General features: G+C 40.3%; 1 protein-coding gene across 1 annotated transcript in view; it reads left to right on the top strand.

Moving 5' to 3' along the window:
* Positions 1-26,464, top strand: part of PSME4 (proteasome activator subunit 4) — a 97,498-nt gene that overhangs the window by 28,819 nt on the left and 42,215 nt on the right. The window contains exons 6-14 of the mRNA XM_063301527.1: positions 3,217-3,280; positions 9,056-9,130; positions 10,345-10,467; positions 12,606-12,698; positions 14,757-15,022; positions 21,813-21,999; positions 23,602-23,691; positions 24,058-24,122; positions 24,841-24,991. Of these exons, the coding sequence (XP_063157597.1) occupies positions 3,217-3,280; positions 9,056-9,130; positions 10,345-10,467; positions 12,606-12,698; positions 14,757-15,022; positions 21,813-21,999; positions 23,602-23,691; positions 24,058-24,122; positions 24,841-24,991 (1,114 nt within the window). The remainder of the gene's footprint in view (positions 1-3,216; positions 3,281-9,055; positions 9,131-10,344; positions 10,468-12,605; positions 12,699-14,756; positions 15,023-21,812; positions 22,000-23,601; positions 23,692-24,057; positions 24,123-24,840; positions 24,992-26,464) is intronic.

Raw genomic sequence — 26,464 nt, forward strand, 5'->3', positions numbered from 1 at the left:
CAGCTGGGATGCCGTCGTCTCCTGCTGCCTTGTTATTAGCGATGCTTCTTAAGGCCCATTCAACCTCACTCTTCAGGATGTCTGGCTCTAGCTCACTGACCACACCGTCAAAGCGGTCTCATCTTCCGATGGTATACCGACATACCTCTAGTTGTACTGATCCATTTAGTTTTCACGGCAAGAATACTGGGGTGGGTTGCCATTACCTTCCCCAGGGATCGCATTTAGTCTGACCTCTCTGTCATGACCTTCCCGTCTTGGGTGGCCCTTCATGGTTTAGCTCATGGCATCATTGAGGTGCTCAAGCTCCAGCACCACGACAAGGTAACGATCCTTTGCTGAAGATAAATACTGTACAGACTACAAATTAAAAAAGAGGACAAAAACTTTATTCCAAATCCTTGGTACAACATTTAACATAATCATTTAACTTTTCGGTTTAGCTCAAAATATTATTCATGTCATACATGCATTCTTAGGTAAGGCTGCGCTCTGAAGGTATGGCTGGTTTCTCACATTCAAACTCCCACCCGTTCGACCAATTCTGCCTTCATCTTCTCATCCAAGGGATGCTATTTAATTGTCAAATCAACATCTGGAGGCAGTTTTGTGGTAACAAATGAAGCTTTTCTCTAAATTAAAACAATGGTACCCTGAGTGGAGAGTTGGATTTTTATGCATGGGAGTTTATAACTACTCTTGTATTATATTGTATTCCCTCTGAACTACTTAGTATTTAGATTCATCGCTGGCCAGAGAAGCTCAGCCAGGAGTTCTTTTTTCAATGGTGACCCTAAGTGAATAGAACAGAACTTGCAAAGTTATCTGTGAAATAGTGGCTTTCACCAATTGCATTGATTTGGCACAGAAAATGAACTAGCAGTTTTAACATTTACAGAGGCCTGGGATTACAAACATTGCCTTCCTCTATACCATATGCATTTTAAAATGATAAACTGTTTATCAGTTGTATATTTTATAATGTTCATATTTTAGTTACATTTAATTACTCAACATAAATAATGTTTACTTCTAAAAGTTGGATAGAAAAAAATTGAAATGCCAAGGAGCCTCAAATGTTTTAATCATTACAAAGATTAATAAAAGTACAGGCTGTATTTACAGAATGCTTAATGTGAGATGAATGTACTTCTTTTGTGTGTGTGCATGGAGACTGGAGTTTTCCTTTGTCTTTTTGAATAATTAAGGCAACTTTAGCAGTCGTGCTGCAGTTTTCATGTGTTGTCTACTTCAAAACTGAGGGAAACTGAATCACTGATTATCTGTAATTCACTGATGAAATTTGGTGGTGTGGTCTGAGAGATATCTAGGGTCACAAAAATGGGGCTTGTGGACCTCAGGCTGCCCACCCCAATATAAATTATGCTGTTGGAAGTCTGAGCTGTAGGACTTCTAGGGAAGACTTGGCGGATTGATGCCAAGGTGGAATGAAGAGCTAGCAAGTAGACCGACTCTTTGTAATTCCTCTCCAGACAAGGAGAGGACTTGAGATCACCAACAAGTGCTCCAGGCAGTTGTTCCTCATGAGGAGGCCACAAGACAGCAGTCTCTAGTGGGTTTATAGCCCTGGGAGATGAGAGAATAGCTATCTTTTTGCTCAAACTGTGGTTGGTGCCTTCAAAAGGACACTGGGTTCACCTACTTCCTTATCTAATCACTTTCAGAAATTGCTTGTTAACTGCTTTTCAGCTATTAGGAACCTTCGGATCAACAAGTCTGAAAACACTGGATGAGTTTCCTTCAATCCTTAGCTAAAGAAGTTTTAACTGCAAGTTTAAGAACTTAAAAAATGTTTTGGAATGAACAACAAAAAGTGATTAGAACTTTGATTTTGGAAAGTTACAAATGGACTAAGAGTCCAGATGGATTTGAAATAAGATTTTGGAATTAATTGTAAGAATCCTTCCCTTGGGAAAATGCTTTCGGTCTTTAAAAAAAAACACACACGATAGAATGAGACTTTGAAGGTTGGACACTAAAGGGAATCAGAAGGAACTACAGATTACAATTAAAGGAGAAGAACACTTAAATTTGACTTACTAATACAAAATGGAGCAAAATATTTTAACATTGGACATATTGAAGGACATTTTTGAACAGTTGACCCAGAAGTTAATTTTAAGATTGTCTGCCTCTGTAGATAGACTGTACTTAAAAGATGTTATGGAAGAGGAACAAGTTTTAGCAGACAAGACCGAGATTGATCTGAAAGTGGATTTAAAAATGATAGGCTACAAGAATGATATGGAAAAAGGTTCAAAAGAATATACAGAAGAAGCCAGCTGACGTTTAATAATTAAAAGGGATATACATAACAAACCAAAAGAGTGACCTGGATATCTTTCCTATATTGGATTTACAAAAGAGACTTGTTAAAGCTTTGAAGAATTTTGTATGAATGGACAAAGGAAAAAAGAAAGAAATCAAGTTCTAGGACATTATTTGAAGAGACTAAAGATCAAGGTTGTTGAAAGGAAAAGGAAGGAATATAAAGCTGGATTATTTGATCAAGGTTAAAATAGATACTTTGTTATCTCTGGTAACCCTTAATGGATTTTTGCCGATCAGGACTGAACGATGAGGCTTTAAGGATTTGTTTATAGATAAGAGATGTGATGTGGGGAGAAGAGATCATTTGTTGTAATTTAAGAGAAAGTTGTAAGTTACTAAAATTGTTCATACTTGTGATGAAGGGAGAAGTCGTTTCTTTATATAGTTCTTTTTTTTTCATTACTATATTATTTTTTCCTTTTCTATTTTTCTATTTTTTTCTTTTCTGTACTTTCTATAATATTTTTTCTTTTTCTTTTTTTTGTTTGTATTAGTTTTTATCTTTTTAATTGTAATTTTTAATAGAATTACTATAAAAAAGGAAATCTGTACTGTAAAGATTATTTCAGTAAATATTTCATTTCTCAAACTCTACAGCCGGCAATATACCTGGAGGCTTGTCAGGTGAAGTAAGGTTGCTCTGTGTGGCCTCAAATGGGCTAATTTTGAACATCCTTTTTTTTTTGCACTATGCCTAATAAAAATCACTGACATTTAATACAAGGTTTATTGAGATAAAATATATGTCATACACAGACACACGCCGGTTTTGAAATCTATAATGTACTAAGTATGTATTATTAGGTATTGGGAACAAATTGTTTTAACATATTAAAAATCTGTTGGGATTTCATTGTCTTGCAGGCTCTGGATTGATGAATTTCTAGGCCTTTGGGTTTCAGTTCAAAATCTTCCACAATGGGAAGGGGTAAGTAATGTGCCCCACCTATCTCCCTACCTCCTGTTACTGCAAAGATGACATGTTGATAATTGGACTAGAAATAATGGTGCCTTGAAAGATTGTCATAATTTTAAGATTTTTGCTCTTTTACTAGTTGAACAATTATAGTTTTTAGATATTATTTAGTTGTCATGTTGTGCAGGGTTTGTTTGTTTTGAATGCTAGTGTTTCTTTAGGCTGAACATCCAAACCTGAGTCTTGTAGTTGCTGTAACTTCTAAAACTCTCAAATCACATCAACATATATGATCTCTCTATGGATATTGTACGGGTACAACATTATTTATCATTACCATGATAATGGTAATGATAAATAATATATTCTGCTATCGAAATGTAAATACCACAAATGGGCTGAAAGTAAAAGAATGAAATTTAATTAACATTTAATGTAATGTATAAATCCAGTTAGGGAACAAGTTTAACCAGAAGTAGCAAGACAGTTTCTAACTGTGGTTTATAGCTAGCTTTATTACTGCTAGAGGAGAAATACTATTCTGCCATAACTAGCCCTGGAAAGAGAAGAGTGATGGAACTGCATACAAAAGAACCTATCCCTAAAATATTTTTGAAATTTTGAAACATTACAACAGTGCTAGATATCTACTGCTTTTTATAACTGACGTTTGCTATCCAGCTCACTGACTTAAAATTGTTATGTGCAACAGAATTCCTATTTCTCAGGATCTTTCTTCATTTGTATCATTTGAGGAGGTTAGGCTATGTTTCTTACTCTTGCTGAATCTGGTTTTTCCTCTGAAATAATGGGACAGCCAGCAGGTATTTAGCAGTGTGGCATAGACCTCTAATCAGGGCCTAATTGAAACTTGTCCATTGCAAATTTGTAGCTAATCTCATTAAAACATCTGTAAAGGTTGCCTGTTCTAAAACACTATCAGACTCATGAGCAGGAATTCAAAGATATCTGATTTATTAAAGAATAGTATGCACGATCACAGAGAAAGCGGAGAATGATAAAAGCATGCCAAATACAAACTAAAACCCTTGGTGCAAATGAAATCCCTCTCCCCGTAGAATCTTCCCAAGTTCACAATCCCAGGTGCTCCTAACGGTTTCTGATGGTCTGCGGGAAAAGTCCTTGAACAGAGAACATAACCCAAATACATTCCATTGTAATGAACACAGATACAGAGCTTGGTACAAGGTTTCACAACAGCTCCCTCCTAAACAGAAACGCGCGTCAGCGCCATGGCATGTGAAACGTTACGATGTATACTGTACATTGAAACAGTGAACATGACATACTGCCCCCCCCAAAAGAAAGAAAACACTAAGCAGCAGGCTTCAAAGGATAAGCAAGGTGGAAACGGCAAACTAAATCAGGAGCATTAACATGGCGGACAGACACCCATTCAGGATGAGGAAAGTGTTTCCATCAGACCAGATACTGGAGGGTGCCTCGAAGCTTGCGAGAATCAACTACCTCCTTGACCTCAAGGTGCTGTTGGCCGTCAATCATGATCGGAGCAGGAGGAGGAGGTTGAGGATGCCAGCGGGAGGAGTGGTGGACAGGCTTGAGCAAGCTGCAATGGAAAACAGTGTGCAAGCGTTTCAAATTGTGAAGCAGGTCCAATTTAACAGTAACTGGATTGATAAGACCAACAATAGGGAAAGGACCAATGAACTTGGGAGCAAGTTTTTTAGAGGGTTGTGGTGACTTGATAAATTTGGTAGATAGATACACCTGATCCCCAATCTTGAAGTCGTGTTGCAAGGAATGATGTTTATCGGCTTGAAACCTGTAAGCAGCCTGGGCATCAGCCAAAGCTTGTTGAATCACCAGCCAGGAATCAGACAGCTTAACAGCCCAGTCAGATGCAGAACATGTTCGGGAAGGGGGTTGTGGCAGTTCAGGGATGGGAACAAAGTTGTGACCAGAAACCACACGAAAAGGGGTTTGCCCGGTACTTTGATGGACAGCATTGTTGTAAGCCACTTCAGCAAAAGGTAGTAACTCCACCCAGTCGTCCTGATGGTAGTTAATGTATGCTCTAAGAAACTGTTCAAGAGTGGAGTTTAAAATCTCAGTAGGACCGTCAGTCTCAGGATGGGAAGACGTGGACAGCGCTTGTTTGGTGCCAATCAATTTTAAAAATGATTTCCAAAACTGGGAAGTAAACTGTGTCCCGCGGTCACTGACCAAATGGGAGGGGCTACCGTGGAGGCGGTAGATGTGGATGAGAAATAGGCGTGCCAATTGCGGGGCTGACCGGATGGATGCACATGGAATGAAATGTGCTTGTTTGGAGAAAAAATCCTTTACAACCCAAATGACAGTTTTCTTCTGACTGGGAGGAAGATCCACAATAAAATCCATAGAAATCTCGTCCCAGGGACGGGACGGGCTGGCCACTGGCTGTAGAAGCCCCTGTGGCTTCCCCCCCTTACATTTTGACATGGCACAAACAGGACAGGAAGCAACATAGTCTTTTACATCACGTCTCAAGGTAGGCCACCAGAATGTGCCAAGTTAGGGCGCGGCATGGCAATCGCAGCCCTTCCAACCCCCGCACATGCAGCTCTCTCTAAAACCCATCTTTAAAAGTCACAGTTCTGTGTTCCCAGTTTATATAGAGGCTTCGATAGATCAACCAGGGGATCCCCAGAATTACCAAGGGATTGCTAACAGGTGCTACAACGAATTTCAAAGTCTCACAGTGGCTGCCCATTTGCATTGCGACAGTTCCAGTGAAATGGGTTGCCGCCCCCCCCATGCCGTTGAACCATCCAACTGTGTGAAGATCAAAGGCTGCTGGAGGGGGAAGCTAGGCAGGTCCAAAGCAGCAACCAGATCAGGGTGAATTAAACACCTGGAACACCCAGAGTCAACCAAAGCCCAGACCTCTGTAGTTTTTGCGCGGGAACCCAATTTCACTTTTGCTGCTAAAGTGGGACAGTCTGCACTCACCATAGCATCCTCGCGCCCATCCTCCTCCACCTGCCCGCAGGCGCTCTTCATGGCAGGTGGCTGGTGTTTCCCGCCGGCTTCTTAGAGTTGTCTTCAGCCTCTCCCGAGAAGTAGAATACTTCCTCAGCGTCGGCTGCACCCTTGGCTGCTGTCATCCGCCGCGAGGAGGGGGCGATTTGGTTGGCGGCTTTCCCGCTCGATCTCCAGCCTTGGCTTTTGGGCAATCAGCTGCTTGATGCCCTTCCTTTCTGCATTGGAGACACTGACCCCTCACGTAGCGCCGATCTCTCTCCTCATCCCAGGCTCTATAGCTTGGCCGGGCAGCAGTCGCAGCACTTCAGGGTCCCCTCATGGTGGCGGGTGGTCTTTCAGATCTTCTAGCTTGCATGAAGGTATGCTGAGCGTGCTCAGCCTTGCCTGCCAGACAGATCCATTCATACAATGACTCTGGGTCGTCTCTACACAATGCCCACCGTAGGACGTCCCGGTTGAGTCCCTCTTTAAACCGTTCGATTAAGGTTGACTGAGACCAGTCGGGGATTTTCCCAGCTAGAGCCTTAAACTCTAGGGTGTAATCAGCTATGGACATTTGCCCCTGGGTGAGATCCTTCAGCGCCTTCTTAGCTCTTGCCTTGGCCAGAGGATCCTCAAAATGCAGCTTTAACACCCACATGAAGTCCTCGAAATAATCAAGTGCAGGGGAGTCAGCCTCACTTAATTGAACATACCAGTCAGCCGCTCGACCATTCACCTTGGTGGCAGTGGCAGTTATCTTAGCCTCTTCGAAAGGGAAGTATGCTCCAAACTGCCTCATGTAACTTTTAGCATTAGTTAGAAAGAAAGATAACTTGGTTGGATCCCCATCAAACTTGACAGAAAAGTCTCTCACCCCCACTCCGGTTGGAGCGGAATTGGCAGCTGCTTGAGTGGTTGGGCCCCAGGTTACAGTAGCTTTCTTCAGGGTGGGGACACTGGTGATCGAGCCCTGCAGGGTGGAGATTCATCCCGGAGCCATCTCCGGCCCTGCTCCACTGGCTGTCCGGATGGGAGGATAGGGGATGGTTGCGTGAAGCTGGGATCTTCTCCGCGCCTCACCTGCCACCCCAATGACAGAGACAGGTTTCTTAGCATGTACTCCATCGATTCTATTTTGGCCTCCATCACTCTTAGCCTTTCAGGGGTTTGAGATTCCTCCCTCCCTCGCATGTTAGGCTGTCTCTCTGTTGATACCATGGTAGATTCTACGTCTGGGGTCAGCGGGAACCGATACTTCCAGGACGCCTGGGATGTCCCTGGCTGGGGTTCTCCCACTTCATCCCAGGTGATCAACTCTGCGGGCGATTCGCTGGGTGCCGGTTGCTCTGGTTCTCCCCCATCATCAGATTCCTCCACCTCAGGACTGGAACTCGATTCATCCTGGAAATCTGAAGGTTCTGGGGTGAGGCTCAGTTCTCCGCTCTTGACCGTCGACTCGGGCATCAAGCTAGCCATCTCCTCAAGTCCCCCGGTCGTGAACTTGGACTCGGCCATTGTTAACTATTTTCCCTCACAAGAAACTAATCTTGATAGGAGCTAACGGTACAACTTTGGTGATTCTCAGCTTTATGTAATGGTTGCCTATTCTAAAACACTATCAGACTCATGAGCAGGAATTCAAAGATATCTGATTTATTAAAGAATAGTATGCAGGATCACAGAGAAAGCTGAGAATGATAAAAGCACGCCAAATACAAACTAAAAACCCTCGGTGCAAATGAAATCCCTCTCCCCATAGAATCTTCCCAAGTTCACAATCCCAGGCGCTCCTAACGGTTTCTGATGGTCTGCGGGAAAAGTCCTTGAAGAGAGAACATAACCCAAACACATTCCATTGTAATGAACATAGATACAGAGCTTGGTACAAGGTTTCACAGCAGCTCCCTCCCAAAAAGAAACACGCGTCAGCACCATGGCATGTGAAACGTTACGATGTATACTGTACATTGAAACAGTGAACATGACAACATCAGGCAGAAATCTGGTTAGTAGAAGTCATTGTTACTACTTTCTGGTCCTGTTTTCTAGCTTCTGTGATAAATCTGTGGCATTCCTGATGTTGCAGAATGATAGCTCCCCACAGCTTCAGTCAGGATTCAGCAACACCTGGAAGGCCACAGGTTCATCATTGCTGCTATATTTTGTATCTCAGTCCCAGGATCTACTACTTTACCTCCTAACAAACCAAAAGCCCCTCTCAGTCCAGTTTCTGCAGCTCAGTATCATAATTATTCCTTTTCTGAACTATCTCTATGTCTCTTTTCTTGTTAACTCACGTCCTACCTGTTATGCTTTTCAATATCTCTGGATGATTATTTGTTTTTTATTGGCTCCATTTCTTCTCTGCAGGAAGCCAGTTTTCTGGGCCAATTTTATGGGAATGTCTCTTGTTCTTCAGTCACCCACCTTACTTTTGTGAGCTTGTATGTGGACAGAGTGCTGTTTCCTGCAGGCAGTTCTGTGCATATGAAAACATAAGAAATACCTCTTCAATTAACACTACTCTTTACTAGTGGAACTTTAGTGTCACTTCTGTGCATCTGTTCAGTATTCAAACACCCCTCACAACTTTTGTTGCTATTAAAGTAATTTTCTTCTGGTCACCAATTTACAGCTTTTCAGCTGCTTTATGATCCCATGTTGCATGATGCTGAATATCCCGAAATGTGACCCTACTTCTTGAGAAAGCTACAGAAAAAAAGCAGGAATAAACCTTAATACTGTACGGATTGTCTATGTTGTATCATGAAAATGTGGTCTGTGCTTTTTTCTTTCTAGCATCTAGTCAACCTTTTTGCACGTTTGGCCACTGATAACATAGGCTACATCGACTGGGATCCCTATATTCCAAAGGTAATATTTAAAATGAAAATAATAAGAATACTGACATGAAGATCTGCCAAGTGCTTTCTCTGCCGATAAAACATGCAGCTTTAGTACAAAAGAGATACATATTCTGTGTTTATTATTTTAGCTCTGAAGATAAAAATTGTATATCCTATCCTAAGAATATTTATTACTTTTAAAAACATTTATCTTGTCAAAGCTGTAATCTGTCAATTTTTGCGATTGATCTTGAACTTTTTATTGGAAGGGCAGAATATTTTTTAATTTTCTGTCTTGCTCTACTAACTATTAAACTTCTCTCTTTTTAAAAGTCTTAACTATATTTTAAGGATTTTTGTTTCTGTAAAATAAAAAACATGAACAAGTGTATTATTTCTACTGTTCTATTCCTTTTAAAGTATGGTAAACAACATTACTGTACTGGGATTCCTGTTCCCTGCTATAAAGAATAAAACTCTTGAAGACTTATGTGATTTCCAGTTGCAAGAATGAGATAGTAATGGGGAAAACAGTGACCTGCTATTTTTATAATTTTTAGCAGCCACAGCATCTGTCGTATTTTATAATTTAATTTCTGTGAACCGAAGCTAATTCAAGCCTTAATTACAATATTTTGTTGCACAGTTTTAAAATTCATCTGGACTATGATTAGCTATTGCCAGGCTGTTCTTTATATCCAGCAATGTTGAGAGCTGAGTCATCAGATTTAGTGCCCAGGGCAGAATTCAGTTTTGCGGCACTGGATACTTGATTCATCTGAAAGAAAATATCTAGTGGGGTGATGGTATTTCTTTAGCAAGTTATGTAGATGCTTTCCAGATGCTTCTGGCATGCATGCATGCATGCTGACATTCCTCTTTCTTTCTCTCTTTCTCTTTTTCTCAGAAGCTTTAATCAATTTGTCAAGATATGGAAGTGGCTGCTGTGCAATAGGAAATGTGCATTAACAGAGAAAGATCTCAGTATAGATTGCTGAACAGAAATGGCAGTTTTCCACCATATGAAATTATTCCAAGAATTTAATTTGGAAAGTGTCCCAATAGTTCTGTGCCAGCAGCAATGCCATCCCCTTTACAAAGCTTTTGTTTGCAAATAGAGTATTTTGGAGATTAGGTTTTGAATTTGGAATGTCTCAATAGTATGATTACATTTTATAACAAAATTCAAGTATTATTCATGACACATTTTGTTATTTAATTCCCAAATGTCTTTTTCTGCAGATATTTACTAGAATACTGCGTAGCTTGAATCTTCCAGTGGGAAGCAATCAGGTGTTGGTTCCACGATTCCTAACAAATGCTTATGACATAGGGCATGCAGTTATGTGGATCACAGCTATGATGGTAGTATCTTTTTTTCTTTTTCATAAGGACCTTTAAGAGGCTGTATGGTTATGTAGATATGTAAATAAGTCAAGTTTTAAATTAATTACTACTTTAACTAACATCATATTCATGAAAATAACCAAGAGCTGAGATGGCTAGTTTCTTAAAGAAACCTGTGTCCAGTAACGGCTTTACAGAAAGTGTATGGCTAGGACAGTTCATAAAAAACACCCAGGAGAATTGATGGAATGTCTCTGTCCCTTGCAATAGTTGAAAAGAAGCATTATAAAAAACAGCACACCTTTAATCGCATCTTGTCTGTAATTTAGTAGAATGTGGAGGGCAAATAAATTGTTTATTCTGACCAAACAACATGTTGGTCAAACAACATTATCAGATAACTAAATTCCAGTTTCTCAGCTATGTGGCTATTGTTCTTTACTGTAGATAATTGTGAGAGCACAACCTTTATCCCCTTCTGTGTATATGTACAGTATTTAAAACATACAGGTAGTCCTCATTTACCAACCATTTGTTCAGTGACCATTCAAAGTTACGATGGTGCTTTAAAAAATAACTGCACGGCCCATTTACGACCTTTGCAGCATCCCTCAGTTGTGTGATCACCCTTATAGTCAGTACACGTCTTGTGCCTGACCTGTGTTTTTCGCTTGTTCAACCCCCTTGCAGAGCAGAGAGGTTGGAGAGTGGATTGCAAGAGAGTAAGCTATTTGCTCCTCTACATGTCAAAAGCAATGTGCTCACTCCAGCAGCCCAGCTTACAGTACTCTCTTGAAATCTCTTTCTCTCCAATCTCTCCACCCTGTGAGTCAGGGGGAGAAAAAAAGCAAGCGATTTCTGTAGGCAATCTCTCCTTTGCCAGGACCCCACCCCCAGAGTGGAGAGATTGGAGAGGAAAAGATTTCAAGAGAGTAAGCTGTTTGCTCTTCCACATATCAAAAGCAATGTGATCGTGCTGGCAGCGGGAAAGGGTCAGGCAAAGGAGAGATTGCCTACAGAAATCACTTACTTTTTCTCCCCCGCCCCCACTTGCAGAACAAGAGATTGGAGACAAAGGGATTTCAAGATAGTAAGCTGTTAATGTAACATGCCCGTGTCTCCCAGCCCCAAACTGCTGGTGTGATTACATTGCTTTTGATTTGTACAAGACAGTAAGCAGGCACTCTAGCATATAAAAGGGTGGGGGAGTGGTTAGGAGGCCAACAAAAGCCAAAGGTATGAAACTGAGTAGTCTTGTCTCTTTCCAGCCAGAAAGCATGGTCACAGTTACATGATTTCCCACTTAGTGAGTGCTTCGCTTAGTGGCAGAGTTGCCAATCCCAATTAGGGTCATTATGTGAGGACTACCTGTAATGGCAATCACGTGACTGAGGGCTGCTGCGAAGTTCGTAAATGCGGGCATTGCTTGTAAAATTATTTTTTCTGCATCATTGTTGAACGAGGCAGTCAGTAAGAGAGGTCTACCTGTACATTGCATTTATTGTAAAGGACTTTTTCCTACAGTGAGAACAGGGCCACCAGTCCACCCAAGCAATAAAAAAAAAGAGATACTTATAAAGAAGCCATCACTCTTCACAATCCTTTTCTCATATTCCTACCTCCTAAATTTTGTTTTTCTGAACTTTCCATCTGGCTTGTCCTTCAAAAACTGGAGAAGAGAGATTTCTCTTCCCATAGGAACTGATGTCAGAAGACTTTCTAGTCTGCTTCTGGTGTGAGTGGGAGAGAGGTATACACTTCAAAATACCTGCCTCAATTGTAGGGAAAATATCTTCACAGTAAGTCTAATGTACCATTCAGAGAACCTGTGAATTATCAGCAGACATTAAAATGGTATATTTTAAATAATGTCAGTAAAAGAGAACAACCATTTATTTCTAGGAATGTATTTACAAAAGAAATATTATATGCATTGTATTATATTGTATGGGCTATGATACCTTGTGATAGCTATTCCACAATTAACTTAAATTCCAACTTTGCCTTTCTGGAGGTAGAACATCCATCATTCACATATTTGCACATGTTGGAAAGTTTGATATCTGAAAAAGGTGGGCACACTACAACTGAACTTAAAATTACATTGCAGACTTGGACTTGCATCAAATACCTTTGTTACCTCTGTTTTTGGACAGGGTGGACCAAGCAAGCTTGTACAAAAACATTTGGCTGGGTTATTCAAAAGTATTGCATCTTTCTACCATCCTTCAAATAATGGCCGCTGGTTGGTAAGGATATATCTGTCTTCTCTTTTAATCTTGACATCATGACTTTAAATATTGTGTTGGTATAGAATTTTGACAGTATCCATTTTCTTCAGCCATGAATTTCAGCAAAGCAATATCCATGCTAAATATTATTTTAAAACATATTTTAAGACAGCAGCAACTCTTCCTCCTCCTCCATAGTGCCATCAATATACTGTATATAATACTTATAGGAAACATAGTTAACCCATTTGTTTTTTCAGAGATGTCATGATCTGAAAATGGATGCAGGACAATGATAAAGATGGGAAATAGAAGCTGGTGCAATTAGGGCAAGAATATGCACCTAGTTTTATAAAATTAAATAGGGTCCTGCGTACTCTTCAGAAAAGATGACTGTTGAAGAGCCCTGGAAGGGAAAAAAGGTGTCATTACAACAGTATTCTGGCAGAATTTCCAGATATGAGCAATAGCAGAGGTGAAAGGACCAGAAAAGCCAGAAATTTAACTTAAAAAGTAAATTACAGATTTGACTTTAAAAATATAACTCTTACAATCAATGTTCCATTCTTCTACTGCTGTCTGAGTAATGGGTAATAATGGCTGGATGAGAATATGTAAGACATATTAACTATGTGAAAGGTTAGTGATGACATAATACAGTTCTTTACCGAGCCTGAAGCATCAGTATTAGCAGTACTGAACAATACTAATCAGGATTTCCTTTCAACACAGCTTGAAACTATGTATAAACCAAACTTAGTAGACCTCCATAGGTAATAGCAGGTTGAAGGGAAATACATTATGGCTGCTTTTTGGTGCTATTAATTGTAGTAAGAGCTGAATAGCAATCTGCCTGATCCAAAGTTATTTAATTTCAAAGCCAGTACAATATCCACTTAAGTGAATTTTGCAGTTGGTGATAAACTAATCAATGAAGTTGTTACACTTAACTCATCTATTTTTTTATTTGTTTATTTTCTTTCTACAGAAATAGCCTTGGAATTTATATTTATAAACAGTAGTAAGGTACAGGGAACAGAAAAAATAAAATAAGGCTAGTCTTTTCATGAGATGCACCATTCATGAAAGTTCAAGACACAAGAGTAGTCCCTGCATTAGAAGTTGTCATGCTGTTTCACCTGCTTACATATGTATGCTCAGAGAGATCATCTGTGGACCAAGTACATGGGTTGCTCTGCTTCTAAATAGGAAGTAGAACTGCCTTGGTGCTTGATACCAATCTGACTGCTTCCCATAATGCCAAGATACAGGCATTGAAGTAAGGGTTATGTAAGACAAATGGTACTTCAGAATGCAGCAAAGCATCAGCTCTGCCTTTGCTCCCATTTAGAAGCACCACTGCCTCCCAGCTGCAGTTTGCTGTTAATCATCCTAATGAGCTCTCCCATCCAATCCCATTGTTTTTCAACAGAAAACAGTTCTACCCTATGTATCACCCATCTGTTGTATTAGATTGGATTAGACTTGTGTCCTGGTATCCTTCAGTTGTATTGAGACTAAAACTATTAGGATGTCGAAAGCAAACCCTGGAATATGGTAGCTGGAGCTGAATGCCCATGTAGGTTTCATTCAGAATTGCTGTTGCTGTAGCAGAGGAATTTTATCTAGTGAATGAGTGGGGGATGGACAATGGGTATCATGGGACTGAGGAAGTAAGAGAAAGCCAGCTGCTGCTCCCAGGAGATGGGATGGAGGAAGCATCGTTGTCTATCCATTCAGTCATGTCCGACTCTCGGTCACTTTGTGGATCAATGAAGCACTATCTGTCATAATAGCATCAGGAAGTGAATGGAAGAATATTGTTGCTCTCCAGTGATACCAGAAGGATAGTAATGTGCCCCAAACCTCCCTGACATCAAATCCCAACTCTGTACTGAAGGTTCTGGTCCATCTCTCATTCTGCCCAATACGTAAAATATCTTTCAAAACAGACAGACACAGTTGACTGCTGATTAGAGGGTCTAGATTTACTTTTTTTTTAATGCCCAGAATAGCTTTGGCTGTTTTCCTTGCTTCTAATTAACTGACATGGATTTTGTTGCCTTTCTCTGGTAGAATAAGCTAATGAAGCTACTTCAGCGTCTACCCAGTAGTCTAGTCAGAAGACTGCATCGTGAGCGCTATAAGAAGAAGAGCTGGCTAACCCCTGTGCCTGATAGCCATAAGCTTACTGACCAGGACATAACAGAATTTGTAGAATGCGTTATACAACCTGTCCTGCTGGCTATGTTTAGCAAAACTGGAAGTCTAGAGGCAGCCCAAGCTCTGCAGAATCTTGCATTAATGTGTCCTGAGTTGGTAATCCCACCAGTACTTGAAAAGTGAGTACTATTTAGAAGCCAGAAAGAGATTTGGTATCTAGTTTTTAGATAACCAAGAAAAATTATTCTAAATCAGCACTTTCCCAACCTAAATCAGCATTTTTCCAATGTATGGACTTCAGCTTCCAAAATTCTTAGCAATAGCCATACTGACTGGGAAATTCTGGGAGTTGAAGTCTGTTGGTATATTGTTTTCTGCTACAGGAATTAAGTTACTATGGTAACAAATGACTCTGGCAGAGTCAAAAGGTCAGACTTAATTGTCCTCAGGTTTGGGTGTGAAAAGGATGACCATATAAGGTAAAGCTGCTAATTTGCCTGTGGGGAGGAATTTGCCTGGACTTGCCACCAGAAGTTTCAGTTTCCTTTTTGCTGCCTCCCTTTCCAGTCCTCTCTGCATGTGTGCGTGTATGAGCTTATAGAGCTTTTGTGCCTATCCAACTCTGGATATGGAAACCTGTTTATGTTTTATGCTTTCTGTAAATACACTTATTTTTATAGAAATGCCTGGTGTGTGTTTTTTCTGCTCTCTCGGGCCAAACGCTTTCCAGCACTCTTGAACAGGTTATGGGCCCAGACCAGAGAAATCATATCCTCCTCAGCATTTCAAAGGCAGGTAACAAAGACCTGTGAAGATTTTCCTTGGAGCCACCTGGAGGCTTTCCAGCTACTGCTGGTCTACAGGACAAAGAAGCCAGCTGAGGTGACTTGCAAAAGAAGGAAGAAACCATGGCTGCCTCCCAGCCCTCAGCAATGCCTCTTGAACGTCTATCAGAGACCAACTACCTGAATTGGGCCCTGAAGATGGAAATGTATCTTCACAGAGAGAATCTTTGAATGCCTATCGGTGAGGATGAGCAGGCTAGAGCCACCATTATCCTGGGAGCTGAGGACAATCAGCTAGTGCACGTGCAAGGTATGCAGTCTGCAAAGCAACTTTGGGACGTTTTGAGAGACTTGTATGTAAAGGCAACAGCAAGGAGTAAAGTTACCCTGACAAAAAAGCTGTACAAAGCCTACCTAGCAGAAGGAGATAGCCTTCCTGAACACCTGCATCATATTCAGCAGCTGTTTGTTGAGTTGCAGGAGAGAGGTATGAATTTTGCACCTCTCACAAAATCCTGTATCCTCCTGTCCCCACTGAATGAAATGTGGGACATGCTACTTTGTACCCTAGAGGCTACGCCTGAAGTGGACCTCACCCCATCGTATGTTACACAGCGCTTACTTGCTGAATGGGAGAAGAGAGAGGAAAGATCCCCACCCATCTCTTCTGGAAAGCTACAGCACCAGAAAGCAAGTGAAAGGAAGGGAAACGAAGCTGAGGCTACAGCACTAGCCAGCCAGCGATGCTTCACTTGTGGTTCAGCTGGACATTTGCAGAAAGACTGTGCCTTGAGACCCAAGAGTAGAAAGACAGAGAAGAAGAACACAAGGGCAACACAGAAGAAGGCTCTTCAGACAACCCAAATTGCACAGGTTTCTGAGAAGGGTAATTCTGATGTATGGGTGTTAGATTCTGGGGCTAATTGTCACTTATGTAGTTGTAAAGGCTCTTTTGTTTCACTGTCTAAAACTGACAGACAAAGTGTATCTTTGGCTGATGGGTCTGTGACCAAAATTATGGGACAAGGTGACATGTATTTATCCTGCTTGGGAGAAACTGTGAAAGGTGTGCTGTATGTTCCAAATCTACAGCCAAACCTTTTATCTGTGGCACAATTAGCTGCAACAGGGTATATCATAACATTTAAGAAAAATGGTTGTGAGATATGTAAAAATGGAAAATTGTGTGCTACTGGTTTGTTAAAAGATTCCTTGTACATTGTGCAAAATGCAAGGAAGCCAAGCTGCAAAGCTGCAGTTGGCAACACTCCATATCATGACCAATGTGTACACCTGATACACAGGAGATTTGGTCATGCTAATTTCAAATATATAGCACAAATGCCACAGCTGTGTGTGCTGACCTAAAGATAAAACCCTGTGACAAATACTTAGACTGTGTAGTTTGCAAAGAATGCAAAACACAAAAAGCTCCTGTGAGTAAGCACAGTGACAGAGTTACAACTAGACCTTTGGAAATCGTACACTCTGACATTATTGGTCCTTTTGCTCCAAGTTTTGGACAAGCAAGACATGCAATGACCATAACTGATGATTTCTCAAGATACACATTTATCTATATCTTAAAACACAAAGATGAGGCATTTGAGAAATTTAAAGATTTTGTGATATGGGCAAATGGAAAATTCCCAAGGCCTGTATCTGCACTCCAATGTGATAGAGGAGGAGAGTACCTTTCTCAAAGATTTAAAAGGTTCCTAGTGGAAAAGGGGATAGAACAAATTATTTCTAACCCTTACACCCCTCAGCAAACTGGTGTTGCTGAAAGAAAGGGCAGAACCTTGCAAGAGTCAATGTTATGCATGCTTAAAGATTCCAGATTCCAGAAGTGATATCTGCTGCCTGTTATGGGCAAAACAGATTATAGAACTCTGTGATTCAGGACACTCCATTCCATTTGTTTTATGGTGTGAAACCAAAGGTAAACCATCTTAAAGTGTTTGGTAGTATTGTTTGGGTTCATATTCCAAAACAACAGAGAAAGAAGGCCCCACAACAAAGAAAGCCATCTTTGTTGGCTGTGAACAAAGCCAGAGGAGCTACAGGTTCACAGTAGGAGAGAAATTAATAATTAGCAAAAGCGCTTCTTTTTCAGAGCAAAACTGGGGGAGATTAAATTCTAGCTCTCCAGTTGATCTAACTACAATAGAACAGCAAGGACTTGCTGATAGTGATCTTTTGCCTAGTGAGGACATTAAGCCAGAAAAGCAAACTGAAGATCTGTCTGACGAGGCAGATGCTTCTCAGGAAAGTGATAGGGGTCAAAATTAAAGCCCTGTATTACCTCGCAGATATCAGAGGCGTAATAAAGGTGTTCATCATATTTTCAGGCTGAAACAGTTAAGGCTTTTCACATATTCATAGAACCTGAATCCTTAGAACAAGTGAATGCTTTACCACCTGAGATTGTAAAAATTGGCATTCTGCCATGCAACAAGAATTAGCATCCTTGAAAGAAAATAAAACATGGAAACTGGTAAATCTACCTCCCAATGAATGCTGTCTAGGTTGTAGGTGGGTTTTCAAGCTGAGAAGGGATGCTGATGGCAAAATCCAAAAATACAAAGCAAGGTTGGTTGTAAAAGGGTTCACTCAAAAGAAAGATTTAGACTTTGACAAGACTTTTGCACCAGTTACTAAAGGTGAATCAATTAGATTACTGTTAAAAATTGCTGCACTCAAAGGAATGTCAGTTCATCACTATGACATTCAAACTGCATTTCTCTATGGTGATTTAGACCACAAATTATATATGCAGCAACCCCCTGGCTATGAAAAAGGGGAGAATCTGGTCTGTGAACTGCAAAAATAAATCTATGGATTAAAACAGGCTGCTAGATCCTGGAACCAAAAATTAGATGAAAAACTGCAGAATTTTAGTTTTGTAAAAGGAAAAGCAGATCCATGTGTCTATGTGAAGAAAGACAGACAAGGCTGTATGTATGTGTGCATATATGTTGATGATCTGCTGCTGTTCACATGAACAGAAAAAGGCTTGAATTTGAAGGCTGCATGAAAAGCCATTTCACATTAAAAAGCCTTGGAACAGTAACCAATTATCTAGGCTTGGAAATACACAGAGAGAAGGATGGTAACTTTCTGTTAAGCCAGTGCAGTAAAATGCAGATCTCAGTGACAGGAAATCAACTTCTGGGATTTTAATTCAATTTGCTGGGTCAAGCTTAGGCTCGCATTCTAGAAAGCAAACACTTGCTGTACCAAGACACCAGAGAGTTGACAGAGAAAATTGGTCTGCAGCTCATTCCTTAGCATAAAAAGGGGAGTGTTGGTATATTGTTTTCTGCTACAGGAATTAAGTTACTATGGTAACAAATGACTCTGGCAGAGTCAGAAGGTCAGACTTAATTGTCCTCAGGTTTGGGTGTGAAAAGGACCATATAAGGTAAAGCTGCTAATTTGCCTGGGGGAGGAATTTGCCTGGACTTGCCACCAGAAGTTTCAGTTTCCTTTTTGCTGCCTCCCTTTCCAGTCCTCTCTGCGTGTGTGCGTGTATGAGCTTGTAAAGCTTTTGTGCCTATCCAACTCTGGATATGGAAACCTGTTTATGTTTTATGCTTTCTGTAAATACACTTATTTTTATAGAAATGCCTGGTGTGTGTTTTTTCTGCTCTCTCGGGCCAAACGCTTTCCAGCACTCTGAACGAAGTCCACATACGTCAAAGTTGTCCAGGTTGGGAAACACTGTTCTAAATGATTGTTTTTTTTGCAATTTTAAAGTTCAGGTTGACAAGAAAATCCAGATTTACTGTGTTTTTTCATGTTTACTTTTTCAGATGTTCAGATGCTATTTTATCCTTTTGTTTGTTTGTTTAATAAATTTATTCATCACCCATCTCTCCTCTACGGGGGGACTCTGGGTGGCTTACAATAAAACAGGATTACAATTCAAAACCATTACAATACAAAATATAGTAAAAATACAAATATAATAAAATCTACATGGCAAAAAGATCTTGAGTGTAATAGGCCCCTTAGAATCACTTTATGGCACTAGCAATCCCCAGGGGTAATTATTGCCCCTCTCATTCCAAGCCTGCAGACAAAATCAGGTCTTTAATCTTTTGCGAAAGTCCAGGAGTGAGGGGGCTTGTCTCACCTCTGGAGGAAGGATGTTCCAAAGGGCGAGAGCTACAGCACAGAAGGCACACTTCTGAGACCCCGCTAGATGGAATTCTTTTATAGATGGGGTCTGTAACATGCCCTCCCTGCATGACCGGATGGGGCGGGTCGATGTAATAGGTATGAGACAGTCCCTCAGGTAGCCTGGCCCCATGCCATGTAGGGCTTTAAAAGTGTTGACCAACACCTTGAATTGGACCCGGAAGCAAACTGGGACCAAGTGCAGCTCATGCAACAAAGGTGTTACGTGTGCAAATCTTGGGACATCCAAGATTGTCCACGTGGCCGCATTCTGGACCAGCTATAGCTTCCGGATATTCTTCAAGGGTAGCCCCATGTAGAGCGCGTTACAGTAGTCTACATGGGAGATGACCAGGACATGAGTGACCATTCGGAGGGCCTCTCGGTCCAGGAAAGGACGTAACTGGTGCACAGCACGAAGTTGCATAAAGGCCCTCCTGGCCACGACTGCCACCTGCTCTTTAATCAGGAGTCATGAGTCCAAGAGGACCCCCATGTTATGCATCGGGTCTGTCTGGGGCAGTGCAACCCCATCCAGCACTAAAGGTGACAAGTTCCTGGCACACGAGGTGCCGTTAATCCACAGCCACTCCATCTTACTAGGGTTCAGTCGAAGCCTGTTGTTCCCCATACAGGCCCCCACAGCCCCCAGGCACTTGGAAAGGGCGGTCACGGCATCACTTACTTCACCCGGGATGGAGGTATACAATTGAGTATCATCAGTATCATCCTTTTCCTTGCTTTAGTTTACATTGCAATCTCGCATCACTTATTTTATGAGTTTATTTTTTTAAAATGTTCATGCTGCCAGTTCTGTTAAAAGGGAATTTAAGAACAACAAGATTAAGGTTTAACTACACATTCCCTCACTTTGAAACTTCCTGCCATCCATTTTTACTGGCTGAAGAGCAAATATCATTTAAGAGGTGCAAAAAGTGTGGCTTTGCCAGCATCTCTTCTCTGCTCCCTAGGGTTCCTTGAGAATGTATAGGGTCAAACATTTTGGGCCCTTTTTGAAGTTGACATGTTAAAGAAAAAATGAGTTTCTTAAGCCTTGCAGATTCTTAAATACCCATTTTATATCTTAACTCCTGAAATTCCTTCCCCAAATGCTCCTTTTTTTAGAATGGAGCCTTTCACATGTCCCACAAAACCTGTTGTAGCCCTTGAGTCAGCAGAAGTTAAAGATACCTACAATGTAATTTAATTTTGCTACTTAATGTTGCATTGTATAGGTAGTAGAAAATGTGTATGAAATCCTGACTCTTTTAGATTTCCTAACATTGAGTCATCAAAACATATCTGGTTAGAATTTCTGCAAGCAGAGTGCTGTAATGTTAATGCCTTTTTTAATATGGAATGCCAAAATATTTGACAGCGTGTGTGATGCCGTAGTCCTGAAACACACTGTTCTTTACCTGTCCATCTCCCAGTTCATACTTTGTGCAATATGAATGTACCTTGTTCTGAATCTGCCAGAATTCAGTAGGTTCTAGTACAAGAGCCTCCACTATGTTATATCTACTAAAGAGAACACTGCCATAATGCTGTGAAGAACAGATTTTGATTATTCTGGATATGGACCAAGAGGAGATATGATGCATAAGAAGTATGTAACTATAGAACCATTTTAACGAAGCTTGAAAACCCAATTACAATTTTTAGGGGCTTCCAAGAATGTTTTATATATCCATGTAAGAAGGCTAACCTCAAGTGGACAGTCTTTTCTGGCTGGAAGGCCTTTCTGTCCTGCCTGAGGGCTGTAGGAAAGTTGCTGGTAATATTAAGCAAGCATCCATTTTTTCCTTAAATATCCTCCTATGAAAAATTTTTGAGTGGTGGTTCTGGTGAGTTTAGGGCACGCATTACACCCTGTATATCTGGAAAAGTTAGAAAAAGGGTCTGGAGTGGCCTGAGTGTGCCCATGTCTGGCCTATCTTATTAGCGATTGCAAGTAAAATACTATAAGTGATACAAATCTTTTTGTTTTTTTCTTTCATAGAACATACCCTGCACTAGAGACGTTAACAGAACCTCATCAGCTCACAGCTACATTAAGTTGTGTAATTGGTGTAGCTCGTAGCCTGGTATCTGGGGGCAAGTCATTTCCTGAAGGTCCAACACACATGTTGCCTCTGTTGATGAGAGCATTGCCTGGTGTGGATCCAAATGACTTTAGCAAATGCATGGTGAGTGTAATAATTTCACAGGGTGTTATGTCGCAATCAGATCTATCTAAAGTCACATTAGACGTGACTACAGATTTCTTGCTTCCATATTTCAGCCTCCTCTTTATTGCATACTGTTGGTGCATCTGTTCAGTTGCCACTGTTTCTTCTTCATTTTGATTGCACGGGTAGAGCATACAGCTGGAGGAGCAAATAAGGCAAAGGCTGGCTGCAGTCTTTTCCAGCTTATGTGCCTTCTGCTTAGAATGAGATTCATCAACATAATTTAAATCTCCCCTGATGCCACCTGGATTCCCTGCTACCCCGATGTTTAAAATGATTTTTAAACTATGCCATGCTACACAGTAAAGTATCATTTTTATTTTCAGTAATAATTGTGGACCTTATATGGGGCCAGGTAGGGACGCGGTGGCACTGCGGGTTAAACCGCTGAGCTGTCGATCGGAAGGTCGGCGGTTCGAAACCGCGCGGCGGGGTGAGCTCCCGTTGTTAATCCCAGCTCCTGCTCACCTAGCAGTTCGAAAACATGCAAATGTGGGTAGATCAATAGGTACCGCTTCGGCGGGAAGGTAACGGCGTTCCGAGTCGTCATGCTGGCCACATGACCCGGAAGTGTCTATGACAACGCCGGCTCCAAGGCTTAGAAACGGAGATGAGCACCGCCCCCTAGAGTCGGATTCGACTGGACTTTATGTCAAGGGAAACCTTTACCTTTACCTATATGGGGCCAAAAGACATTCCAATACAATTAAACATGTTGCACGGCTAAAAATTCAGTGTGTTGAAGCATGCCCAGCTGCCAGAATAAAAGAAAACAGTAAGCTGACAATAATAGGGAATTTACTGGGAATTTAGAGAAGATGATGGCAAGCATATGTGTGAGACTCTAATGGCTTGTAGGGATTGATGGTTTATTGGGTTTTTTTCCCCCTCCCTGTGCTGTGAATGTATTTTGCCTTTCAGAGTGTTAGTATGTTTAACTGTGGTGTCTTTTGCCTGGTGTGCTATTCATTGGATTTAAGCTTTGTTAAGGTAGATTCATGGTTAGCAGTAAAAACACAAATCCCATCTCTTGTTTTGTATTCGGTTCCTGCCCAGACCACAGTTTGCTTATAGATAGGAATAAACAATGGAGCATAAAACCATGGGTTCAGAACTGTTTAGACATCACCTTTGCCCTACATCTGTGGTTGTTGGTTTGTTTTTTTTTAAACCCACTGCCAATTTGCCTTCTGTGAAATGAGTATTTATAACAAGCTATGCCTGTCATGACAACTGTTTTGTGAATGGGGAATCTCTCCTTCCAACAGCTGTCAGTTGGTGAAAGCATCACATTTTCTCAAAATTCTACTTCCCTAAAAAAGCTGGCAACCTTCGCTTAGTATATATGTAAATATGAATAATAGAAACTAAATGCAGTTTAGTTTTGTACTAGGTGTGGTCTGGGTACCTGAGATGTGGGAATATCAGTTTTCCCCACCTACAGATACAGATTTGCCATACAGTGTTTCAGACATTTGAACCAACTGTGATTTATGTAACTTTTTAGATTAAAATATATACTTACTACACAGTTAAACTTTTTTTTGCATACTTTGTTAGATCACATTCCAGTTCATTGCAACGTTTTCTACTCTCGTGCCTTTAGTGGATTGTTCATCAGTACTACAAGAGAGAAATGATCTCACAGAGGTATCAGCTTTAAAAGTTATTTGCTAAACTGCTTATAAAAATGGTCAAGTATAGATATGAGAATATAGAAGGTAAAAGAACATTAAAATCATATATTTTGCTGCTTGTATTTTGTAACTACAAAATTAAGGTTTTCAGTAGAAAAACAACCAAATCATATAGTCTAAATTTACAAACAATTTTGTTTTGCTTTTATTTATGTTCCCTTGATTTTGATCTTGGTATTCTGAATATTTGCATAAACTGAGATTTGTATGTTTTTGCATAATACAAGGATTGTGTCAAGAATTAACTAAATTTTGGAAATTACATCCTAATTTATAGGCAGTAGAAAAACTTTTTTTTCCTTGGGTTTTGAAACTGTAGGTGGAGAGAGAATTGTGCTCTGCTACTGCTGAATTTGAAGATTTTGTACTGCAGTTTATGGACAGGCAAGTAGCAATGGGAAACAGAGCATGCTTGTGAGGTGACAACCCTATGTCATGCTTTCCACAATGCAGGTCTGTGTTTCATAGTCATCTATGTTTCTAGTCTGATAGCTATTCTGAGGGAAATTTTTAAGTATAAGAGTCGGAAAATGACAGAGCTGGATAAGTTGTTTGGCTGATACCTTTCAAGAAGCAAAGTTTATAAGTAGCAGTATTTTTGGATAGGGCATCTAGTGATGGTCATGTGGCTGTTTTTTTTTAAATGGCCAAATACAACTAATATTCCTCTTTCCCACTTTTGTGATATAGAAGGACACATTTGAGATGTTTGTATATCTTAAGGGTGAAGAAATTTCTCTCCTTTCTTTGTGCAGTTCTATAGTTTTATTTGTTTTGTTTTTTTGCTTTTTAGGGTTTCTTTTGAAAATCGGTTGAAACAATAATTGCCAATCTATCAAATTAATAACTCACAAACATTTTTTACTAGGCTGTAAGCCGCTACGCTTATGGGTTAGTAGAGTAGAGAAAATATAAGAAAATGAAAGAATTTATCTCTGGTCTTCTGGAGTTAGTTGCCAGAAATGACTGAGGGAATATATTATGCAAATTTTATAGCATAGGATTAAAAATAACATTCTACTTCAGCCAATACAAACAATAGAAAAGCTTGCAGTGTTCTTTTTACTAATTCTGTTACTTGGTTTTTTTTAAATCTATATAGATGTTTCGGACTCATAGAAAGCAGCACATTGGAGCAAACAAGAGAGGAGACTGAAACAGAAAAGATGACTCATTTAGAGAGCTTAGTGGAACTAGGCCTATCTTCTACATTCAGCACAATCCTCACACAGTGTTCAAAAGAGATATTTAAGGTATTTTCATCAAGGGGGGGTAATGATAGAAATCATATTATTTGCTCTCTATCTTAACTTTTATAAGACCAAAACTTCTGAAACTTTTAATTTCTTCATGTTGTTTTGAGTTTGAACAAAGAAATATAGTTGTTAAAACAGCATTTGTGGTGTAAAAAATAAATAATGTACAGTGAAAATAAATATAATAACCTGGGATTCAAAGAACTTTTTCAGTTACACCCAAAGACTTGGGTATGCCTACTGGACTTCTTTATTTTTTTTGTTTAGAATATCCCTAACCCAACATTGACTGATCTTAAAAAGTTAAATAAGGTTAATATTTGGATGGGAGACTGTCAGGAGATCTCAAGGCTGTATGCAAGACTGGGAAGTAAAAGAAACAAATTTTGGAAGAAGACAGTAGCAAACAATTTCCGTATATAGTATATATATATACTATATGTATATATAGTTACCAGAGTCAAACTCAATACAAAGGACTCCTTACCTTTATTTTGTTTAAAATAACATGCCATGTCACAATCTCTGAAAGTTGTCCCAAATTTAGAACAGAGTTGGAAAGTAGCATAGCTAATTTGATACTGAGGCCAAAATCTCCTGCAGAACACTAAGTTATAAACATAGCTCTTTAGGTCCAGGCAGTTGTTTTTTGCGATCAGTACTAGACCATCTGACTTTTGTAATGGAAAATCTGAATCTGGACTGGTGGTAGAACTTTTTTTCTGCTATGCTTGCATTGTATATGGAGGGTTTTGTTTTTTGGGGGAGGAACATTCAACCAGTTGAGTCCTCACCAGCATTTTGATACTATAGCCCAGATATAGCTATCTTGCTGGGATAAGAAAATGCCAACCTACTAGTCACTGATCCAGAATATATAAAAACAATTATACTGTAGTATAAAACAGAACCTAATGTGGTAGTGCTTAGGAAGTGACTGCACTCTTAGGACCCTGTAGTCCTTGTTCAACAACCACACATTCAGCAACAGTTTGAAGTTATGAAGGCACTGAATGAGGAGATTTATGACCAGTCCTCATAGCTGTGGCTCTCACAGCTTCCCCACGGTCATATGATCACAATTTGGATGCTTGGAAACCAGCTTGCAATTATAATGACGCAGCATTCCGTGGTTACATGATTGCCATTTGCAACTTTCACTGCCGGCTTCTGACAAGCAAGTCAATGGGGAAGCCAGTAGGAGGTCACAAATGGCAATGAAGTGATGTCATGCCTAACAACTGTGTGGGATTTGCCTAACACCTCCACCAAGGAAGGCAAGTTGAAGTACCTCTTTACCAAAAGTCTGAGGAAATCCATCACCAATCCAGTGGTGAGGTCCAGCAGCTTGGTCAGGAATGTCGCTGTGCAACAGAGAGGGGTAATACAACAGCAGCCATCTCAACTTGTCCCTCAAGCTCATCCTCACAACTGATTCTCTGCGTAGAGTTCCCAGTGTCTCAGAGTGGT

This window comes from Candoia aspera, chromosome 1 (genome assembly GCF_035149785.1).
Source record: "Candoia aspera isolate rCanAsp1 chromosome 1, rCanAsp1.hap2, whole genome shotgun sequence".
In the NCBI taxonomy this organism is placed as follows: Eukaryota; Metazoa; Chordata; class Lepidosauria; order Squamata; family Boidae; genus Candoia; species Candoia aspera.